Source organism: Phoenix dactylifera, chromosome 1, assembly GCF_051530095.1.
Source record: "Phoenix dactylifera cultivar Ajwa chromosome 1, Ajwa_hap1_PhDact_Kaust_v1.1, whole genome shotgun sequence".
NCBI lineage: Eukaryota > Viridiplantae > Streptophyta > Magnoliopsida > Arecales > Arecaceae > Phoenix > Phoenix dactylifera.
Genome location: NC_143190.1, coordinates 34629921 through 34639200, shown reverse-complemented (window position 1 = coordinate 34639200; position 9280 = coordinate 34629921). Strand labels below are relative to the sequence as shown.

Genomic DNA, 9280 nt, shown 5'->3' with positions numbered 1-9280 from the left:
TATATTCAGAAAAAAATAAAATAAAAATATAGATAGATAATTATTTGATTCCTATCTGGATAGTTTTTATAACCTTATTTAATTTTATATATTATATTAATATGTTATTAACCTAATTTTTTATGATATTTTTGATTCGTGAAAAATCTATATATATATATACTTTTAATATTCAAATTATATCTATATCAAGGTCCGACGAACCGGTCTGTAACCGGTACACAGAAGTAGTGAAAATCAGTACGGGCCGGTTCTATGCCGGAGACAAAGAAAACGAGGAGAAGAAAAGAAAGCGCGAAGAAGAAAGGAAGGGAGGAGACCTATGGCCGCCATCGGAGAGCCGCGGAAAAGCATCGGAGGCCGAGGGAGGGCGGGGGCGGCCGCGCGTTCTCTTTTTCTTTTCCGGCTCTGGCGGGGAAGAGCTGGCCAATTCGTACCGGAACCGTATCGATCTGGTAGGCGACCGGTACGGCGTATCTTGATGTATATTAATATTGATAAAAAAAATTAATTTTTATTTCCTATTATCAGTGCGCGTTCACAATACAGTAAAGGAAAGACGATACGGTTACCAAAAAAAAAAAAAAGGAAGGAAAGATGGTACCATTTATAACCCACGGATGGCGAATTTCCGGGGTCAGGAGACCGGCGAAGCAACTGGGAGTTCACTTCCTTCCTAATTCCATTAAAAAAAAGACAAACCCCTAAACACCAAAAAGGAAAGGAAAAACCGGCAAAGCAAATGGCGGTGCTGTCCCAGCCAGTTTCGCGCTCGCATGGCGGCGAGGTTTTCTGGCGGTTCCTCTCATCCTCGAAAGGATTATCCAGTCGAATTCGTGCCACCGGTGAGTATCCATTAGCCGAATTCCGGTTTAGACGGGATTTTTGGAAAAATCTTGATATATTTTATATCTAGATTCGTGATTTCGATCTTTAATGAAATAAAATGGATGCTAGATTGTCACACGGGAATTATTTCTAGGATTGTTTTCTTAGTCACAGATTCAGAGACTGATAGTATTGCCTGCAATTTGAGTTCAGGTTAGGGTTTTAAGATCAGGGTTTATGGATTTAGGGTTTTAGAGTCTAGGTGCCGTTGTCTCAGAAAGCAGTATGGTGATGGCCTTTTCGGGGCTCTCTTTTATTTAATCTGAATTAATCGTTATTTTCATTGTAAATTGCTAACTTAAGATTACGACTTATATCCCCTTAAAGGATTTCTTTCTTTCTTTGTTTCTTTTTTTTTTTGGGAGGGGGTTGGGGGTGGGGGCGGGGGTATGGGGCGTGGTGTGGTGCAGTTGCAGTTTGGAGCCCCTTGCTAGTATATGGAAGGTATAGGCATGGATCTTGATCTTGACGATATATCCTTAGCGCTTCTGAAATTCTTTTGGTAATTATCTTTGCAATCAAAGAATTGAAGACTCAACTGATGACTTTTACCTTTCTCCTGTAACATAAAACAAATGATAAAACGTTGTGATTTATAGGTGATTTCGGCAAGTTTATTAAGAAGTATTCTGTCAGGATTTCTCCCTTAAAGAAGGAATTGAACAATTTGAAAGGCATGACGAGCATGAGAAGCTGGGGAATATGTTCATATATCCCTATGATGCACAATAAAAGTGTAGTGTGGTGGCAGTATGCAGAATCATATGCTCGTGACTGGTGTGGCAGATTTAATCAGCCTACTGTGCTTCAGCTTCCCCTGCCTGGATCTGTCAATGACCATAAGCGCTGTGATATCCATTACACTTGGTTTCCGGTACCTTTGATATTATTTGCATTGGTCTAGGACTGCAGAGTGCAGAAAGGTGGAGTACCTGATGAGAAATTGTTATCAGAAGAATAGCATATAGAGTGCAATTGCTCCCTTTTTTTGTTTTCATTTTCAAGCATTATTAATTTGGAGCATGTAAATTAGAGTTCTCATGATAGTATGGTTCGTGGTTTATTTATTACTGTATAAGTACTGGGTATATGCTTGTGATAGTTGTAAAATGTCAATGATGCATAGTTTAATTCTGGGGTCTTTTTATTTCCTTATTAGAGTTTAGGCACTTGACTTAATCACTAATATTCAATTATGAGCTTTTTAAATCATTTTTGCAGGCGCAAGGTCTCGTAAGCAGTTTGGTTTGTTCCTAAGTTCATATAAATGTTATTTTCTATTTTATTATGCATGTAAACCCCTGTTCTGCCAAACTCTTTTTTGTGGGTGCCGCATGTTTAGACGCACTTTGCCATTCTATGATACCAGATGATTAGAAGACCAGCTTGCTTGTCCAATGCAGCATGCATGGCTACATTTGTTTCATTGCCATTTTATGTTGCATATTCGGTAGGTTTAAAATTTATTGCAAGTCAAAACTGTCTACTTAGGCATTCTGCTAATATCAGAACTTCTTTAAAACCAGAAGAATTGGTGTTTCTCCCATCAAGAAAGGAAAAGGTGGCGCTGTTTTCAATGAAACTCCAGGTTCCACGTAGGAGAGGTCAAAGCTTGTTGAGTTGCAAATTTTCATCTCCTATAGCAGATGGTCTCCAAAGGGCTAGGTCAGGAGCTATTGATGGGAAACTATCAGGACTATGCCATATGGTCATGGAATACATATCCAATCATCAGGTATGATGGTGAGTCCCCGTATTCTACTTTGCTCCTATAGTTGCAACCTCATAATCTGAATTTTGAGCCAAAAATGCATTAGGAGATCCAAACACAACGCACTTGTGCAAGATCTAAATTAATATTCATATGTAAATTATGCAAAATAGTGAACAAGAAAGAGAAAGAGCTTTAGAGGGTTCCCTTGATCAAACTCGAAATTTAATGGATGACCATATGCAAAAGTTTAGTGTTTCGGTCAATGTATTTTCACAATATTCAAGGATTCTTAGTTTTATGATGTACAACAAGTCCATGAAAAAGTTATTTATTTTAATTAATTTTTTTAGCTAGTGGTAACATTCTAAAACAAAAAGTTTGACAAATGATGGGTTGTGTTGAAGTATCCAAAAATTATTGTTGCGTAGTCTTGTAATCTGAACTGCCCAGGTAACTGTCTGCTAAGGTGTTATTGCCTTGTAGACCAGAAAAAGGATCGCATTTTTTTGGTATTAAAAGCATTTGAAGCATCAAATCAGATTCTTGTGAATTTGTTGCTTGGTATTGCAAGATTGTCAGCTCAACATATCTCTTATAATATTGTTTTAGTGGAAGGGAGGAGCAACAGAGACTTGACTCTAGATTAATTTTTTACATGCCATTGCCAAATGAAATCATTCATTTTATCATGTATATGAAGATGAAAAGAACTTTACGTTCGCCCTATGCTAGTTTTGTTTATCCTTCTATTCATTTTTTGTGTCATACCAGGTCGTACTGGTTTTATTAGTTTGTAATTATAAGCATTTCATCATCATGTCCAGCATTTTTGAACAATTCTCTTTTATGTCAAGCGTTTTTTCTTACAACAGTTCCCCTGTATGATAATTAGGTTCTGCAATCTGATTTGAATTGACTTCTGCAGAAGATGATGCTACAGAACTTGCCAAAAGCAGTTATTCTTGCAAATTCATTGATGCTCATTCTGCCTCTCAGAGTCTTGGCAGAAACATGTGAGGCACGTCGCCCATTTACTGAGATGCCTCTACTTTTTGCTATAGCCCTTATAGGGGCTACTGTGGGGGGTAAGAGACAATACCAATATTATCTCTTGGACATGGACTTGTACTGCCTTGGAATCTGGGAATACTCTCGTTTCTGATTGTTCCATTCTCTTTGATTGATTACTGGTTTGAGAAGTTTCTTATGCAGATATTCATCTGTAACATAAAGAGATAGCCTCTCAGACTTTAAATTCATTATTTACGAGATGCCTTTCATAGTTGATTCTGGTTTTTCACTGTATACGGATGGCAATACAGGAGGATATTTTTCAAATACTTAAGAATATTTTCTTTTCCTTCACGCACTCGAAACTAAGTTAAATTTGATGATATTTCTGTCTATTTTATGGTTGCACTAATGCTAATCACTGTATATTGATTATAACCTTCATAAACTGCCCGCAAACTTTCCCTTACTTATTTAGGATCAGCTGTGTGAATCCTTCTCTGCCATTTGTCCCTATCAAGAGTCAAATTCTTTATCGGAGCATGCCTTTTCAAATCCTTCCTTGCAACTTCTGTCCTGATCTATTTAGGTCCTCAGTTGACACAATTATGAGTGAACCTCATATTTCTTCATTGAACATGTGTATACCATGTCAATCAATTCTTCATTACCCTATCATTATATACACTAGTAAAATGGGACCCTTTTGCCTGCTCAAAAATAAGTCTCGTGAGGATGACATATGCATCAATTGCATAAGGCTAGTTTTATATGTTTGTCTTCTAAATAGAAAGCCCATATTAGTTGGTATGTAACTCAAACAATTGAGAAACTAATTTTGCCCTTGATTAATTGTTGTAACATGCCAAATGGTTGAGACAAAATCTCATGGTTATGGAGTCAATGTCATGCTTATGATGCAAATTGGCAGAAGTCTGTTTTGGCTATCTCTTGACAAGTGTAATAAGTTGATTGTAGCCCATCAAAATTGATCATTTATCTAACTACTGTATTCTTTGAACCTCTGTATTTTTTCAGTAGTATAATTGGTTAGGAAAATGATGGCAGTGGGTAAATCTGCTAGTTTATTGCTTTTTAGTTGTTTTAAATGGAGTATTATGCTTTGTAGGATTGCTTGCACGGCAGAGAAGAGGGGAACTGGAGCGCTTGAATGACCAGCTGCGCCAGATCAATGCAGCACTAAGAAGACAAGCAAAGATAGAATCTTATGCCCCCAGCTTAAGTTATGCACCAGTTGGTAGAATCTCGGAATCTGAAGTCATTGTGGACCCCAGGAAGCAGCAACTGATCACAATTTTGAGGACAGGGAAAAACTTTCTGAGGAATCAAGATCTAGAGAAAGCATCTGTGGAGTTTAAGGCAGCTTTTGATCTTGCACAGAGTTTGGGAGATCACCTAGAGGAAAAGAAGGCTGCAAGAGGATTAGGTTTGATTTCCTTTTTCATGTGGGCTGCTGTTTATGTTTGTATCTTAGCATACTTTGATAAATTAGAGTGAGTAAATAACTTCATGGGCGGTTCTCTTATTCTTTTTTGAAAATATATTTTTTTTATGATTTTAAGGTATCTGAAATGCCAATATATTTTCATTCTTTTGCAATGACTCAAATTTTTGTCTTGATCTTACAAAAGTGTATATTATATGACTTTTAATTTACGAGGCCTTGGAGGAAAGAATAGCATGAGAGGATGATTGGAATCCTACCTAGACAGGAAAATACGGCCTTTTTTGCACAGACATAGGATCTGCCATGACTTTCATAACCACATGATTTATATTGATGAACTTTTTATCTGTGTTGACGGATGTTTTTGAAGAAATTAAAAAAATATAGCCAGTTACTGAATTTCAGCTTGTGAATGTTGAAAGACTCTAAAGTGTTAAATCAAGATACTCCATCCATATGGATACGAATATCTTGGTGACGATGAATTTTATGGTTGATTATATGTGTTTACTGTTTCAATGGATAATGCTTATCTTTGACTACCATTACATGATCGCTGAAGGTTATTTATCTGTTTTTGTCAATGTTTTCTAAATCAACTACCATCACTTAGTTTATGAAGAAAATAAAATTTTCAGTACATTTTGGCATGTGTATTTGCAGTATTCAGTGTCGTTGATCAAATATTCGATTATCCTCTCTCTCTCTCTCTCTCTCTCTCTCTCTCTCTCTCTATATATATATATATATATATATATATATATATATATATATATATTTTCTCTAGGAAGGAATCACGGATCATGTATCTTGTTCCTCAATATGATTATGAGTCGCTCTGTTCCAGTTCTTGACATATGGAACTAAGATCAACCTACAGTGTTGCTTTGGTTTACAGCATTACAAACTGAAGTACAATCAAGAAAAGACTATTCTGAAAATATGGTGAGTAAAAATTTCTGTGGGGAAAGGGGGTGGAGAAGGGGAGGTGGGGGGTTGCTCAGGAGAGGGGTGTGGCTTAAGACTATTTAGTTTCGGAAATGCTGGAAGTGGCGAGCTATCACTACTGTTGCATAAGATCATTGTTGCCTAACCTTTTTGACTTTTGCAGGGACCATCTTAGTTCAAAATTAAGTGCTGTGCTAGACGTAAAACTTTTGATAATGTGGCTCTCAGGATCACATGCTTATTCCCCTCACTTTCTTTGTTTTTTTCCCCATAAAATTCAGGTGCATCCCTACAGAGGCTAGGAAAATACAGGGAAGCTATAAAGTACTACTCCAAGATTTTGGAGATATCCAGGCGAGAAGGTGAGGATTCTGGCAGTACAGAGGCTTATGGAGCAATAGCTGACTGCCATGCTGAGCTTGGGGAGCTCGAGCGAGCTGCAAAGTTCTATGACAAATATATAGCAAGGTTAGAAAGTGATTGATTGAGCTCAAGTGCGCCTTAGCCTTCCAGATCATTCATATGACGCCAGTGGAAAATCTTGGGTTTTTTTTGGGGATTGTCGCCATCACAGACTGACATGTTAAGGTCTTTGAAGTCTCAGTAACTTATGGTTGCATTTCCATATCATTTACATATTTCCAGGGTTCTAGATTTTCGAAATCTTTTCTATAAAATTATGTTCAAGGAAATGCTTATATGAGAGGATAGTCGCTTTGTGTGCATTTCCTCCAAGAGTTGTGCTTGACATATGCATGCCTTCAAGTTTGTTTTTGATATGTGGAAATATTTAGAAATTAATTATTAGATATTTATCAGCAAGCACTACATGAGAATTAGAAGGGATAAATCGACCTTGAGTATGAAGAAGATATCTCAATAGTTATTGGTTGTCCGGCTAGATATCTAAGAGCGGTTTTTAAGAAAACTGCTTTTACTCATTGACCTGAGCGGTGTTTCCCTGGATTTTGTTTGTCTAGGAGATTCGTGGAGGTTGTCCAAGCTGGTTGTTTGACAATTTCATCGCTCAGCTGATGATGGACTAGTGACATCTAAGTATGAGTATCACTTTTGTTGGTGGTATGTCATCATGTGCCAAGGTAAATATGGGAGGATCGGATCCCTCTTCGTCCAAGGCTTACGGCGACGATGACGATAAGAATAACAATGAGAATAAAAATGACAATGACGATGAGAATGGTAATAAGAATAGCAATAACAATAATAAAAAGCAGCAAAAAAAACACCACACATATGCTTTAACAATGATGTTGCAAGCCCCTCCAATGTTTTAACAATGATATTGCAAGCTCCTCCTGTATTGAATTGAATTGTTGCTAGGATAGGATGAGACTTGCCAGATTGAATGCAGAATACGCGAGCCCGTTGGAAGGTCAAATTGGAACCTTTCAGGCCAGAACTACAGTCCAGTTTGCTTGGTCTTTGTGCACGAATGCGGGTGATTGTTTATTTTAACTTTTTATTCTTTTTAGTATTTATGATCATGCGGTAAAGAAAATGCCTTGGGACTGGGACTGTCTTTCGATGAGAGCAGTACTTAGTGGACGAGGATTGAGGATTTCCTCGATATGTGGGGATTGTGGTGTGGACGAGACGGTGGACCATGCCTTGTTCCAGTGCACATGGGCCAGGGTGATCTGGCAACTGGAAGGGATCCCATGGAAGGTTCGGGGCCAGAGGGACCAGCTTTTACAAGCCATGCGCCTATGTTCGGAGTCCCCATTGCTCAGCCAGGAGGCGACTCGAGTGATCTACACGTCCTACCAAATTTAGCTGGATAGGAACGCTCGAACCTTTGGCGAACGCAATATGTCGCCGAGACTTATGTGGAGAGTGCTCGTGTGTAGGCGGCGGAGATCAGTCACATCATACCTGTCGAAGGGCCCTTGATAGTTCGGAACATCTGGGGTTCTCATTCTGCTTCGGCAGCATCTCATACGGTGTTTTTCACCAGGGAGCCCCGACCTCTGAGTTTCCTCAAGGTCAACTTCGATGAGTCTGTCTTGGACGAAGGTACGAGTGGTGGTGCGGATTTTATTATTTGGGACTTGTCTGTCAGAGTCATGGCTGCAGGGGGCAGCCAACTCTTCAACATATCGGTTCCGGATGCAGAGCTGAGGGCCGCTTGGGCGGGCCTTCATCATGCCCGGTGTGTTTTACGGGCTAATTCCATCGTCCTGGAGGGCCATGGTCATCAGCTGGATCGAGGGGGTCCAAGGGGCAATGATTGTATCCACCCTTTGCTCCGAGATATCTGAACAATGGTGAGGGATGGAGGGGCTTTCCAGGCCAAGCATGTCTTCCGTGAAGCTAACGGGCCGCGAACTGAGTGGCTGCTTATGGGGCCAGTCACTCTGATAGTACCATGTGGGCTGGAGATGGGGAGTTGCCCCCGGCACTCCGAGGTATTTTATTTTTTAATTTTATTGGGTGCATCCGTACTCACCTGGTATGATCCACCCGTCTTAGCCAAAAAAAAAAAAGAACAGCAGCATTGGGTTCACTATTTATGTAACCCAGTGGATTTTTTTTTGGGGAAACTAATCACCGATCTAGTGTTGGACCGGAGTATAAGGAATAGTCCCTGTTGATCGGTCTTTTAACTCCCGGTCTCGAGAGTTTTTGGGTTTCTAAATGGTGACGAAACTACCCTTTATTCATCCGTTGGGCTTTCCGGCTTCCTTTGCTCCTCTTCCGCTCGAGCGAGTCCTCTTCCTCTTCCTCTCATTGTCTTCTTCCTCTGGACCCAGGAAGAAACCCTTCTTCGTCTTCCTCTTCCTCTCGACCGAGAGGAATTTTTTTCTCGCCTTCGGAAAGAACCCCTTCTTCTTCTTCCTCTCGAACGAGTCCTGTTCGTGTCGACGGAGTCCTCTTCCAGTTGACGGAGTCATCTTCCTGTCGACCGAGTCCACCCCGATAAGCATTCCGCATCGCAGGTAAGGTTCCGCTCGCCCAATGCTAGTGGATACCATAATGCTTGCTATAATCGAAGCTAAACCCTAATCAATATTGCTTCCCGTATTTTTGTTCCGAAGAAATTTTTGTTTTCGGTTTTGAATGTTACGGAATGAAATATTGATTTTGCTTAGGGAAGATTTGTTCTTACTTTTTGAGAACCATAATGCTGGCTATAGTGGAAGCTAAACCGTAATCTCTCTTGCTTTCCGTTTTTTTTGTTCCGAATAATTTTTTGATTTCGGTTTTGAATGCTATGGAATCGATTATTGATT

At 39.5% G+C, this 9280-nt stretch overlaps 1 protein-coding gene across 8 annotated transcripts; it reads left to right on the top strand.

Moving 5' to 3' along the window:
• The first annotated feature begins 587 nt into the window (after nt 1-587).
• LOC103707140 (protein FLUORESCENT IN BLUE LIGHT, chloroplastic-like) lies at nt 588-6754 on the top strand. 8 transcript variants are annotated; one of them, XM_026804673.4, is made up of 6 exons: nt 640-845; nt 1488-2338; nt 2415-2623; nt 3528-3687; nt 4743-5060; nt 6311-6754. In XM_026804673.4, exons 2-6 carry the CDS (start codon nt 2293-2295, stop codon nt 6511-6513), a joined length of 936 nt encoding a protein of 311 aa, XP_026660474.1. In that variant the 5' UTR covers nt 640-845; nt 1488-2292; the 3' UTR covers nt 6514-6754. The 8 variants fall into 8 exon arrangements, with proteins under 8 accessions (XP_008789741.3, XP_026660474.1, XP_088578493.1 ...); XM_088722367.2 differs by having other exon boundaries at nt 640-1390; nt 1488-1811; nt 2415-2631; XM_088722362.1 differs by having other exon boundaries at nt 708-845; nt 1488-1811; nt 2415-2631.
• The last annotated feature ends 2526 nt before the right edge of the window (nt 6755-9280 follow it).

What these genes read in the sequence shown, in the direction of transcription:
- LOC103707140 (XM_008791519.5), top strand. Translation starts at nt 743, where the DNA reads ATGGCGGTGCTGTCCCAGCCAGTTTCGCGCTCGCATGGCGGCGAGGTT. An exon ending in TATAGGGGCTACTGTGGGGG is followed by an intron (nt 3,688 to 4,742) that starts GTAAGAGACAAT and finishes TATGCTTTGTAG; the next exon opens with GATTGCTTGCACGGCAGAGA. An exon ending in GAAGGCTGCAAGAGGATTAG is followed by an intron (nt 5,061 to 6,310) that starts GTTTGATTTCCT and finishes CATAAAATTCAG; the next exon opens with GTGCATCCCTACAGAGGCTA.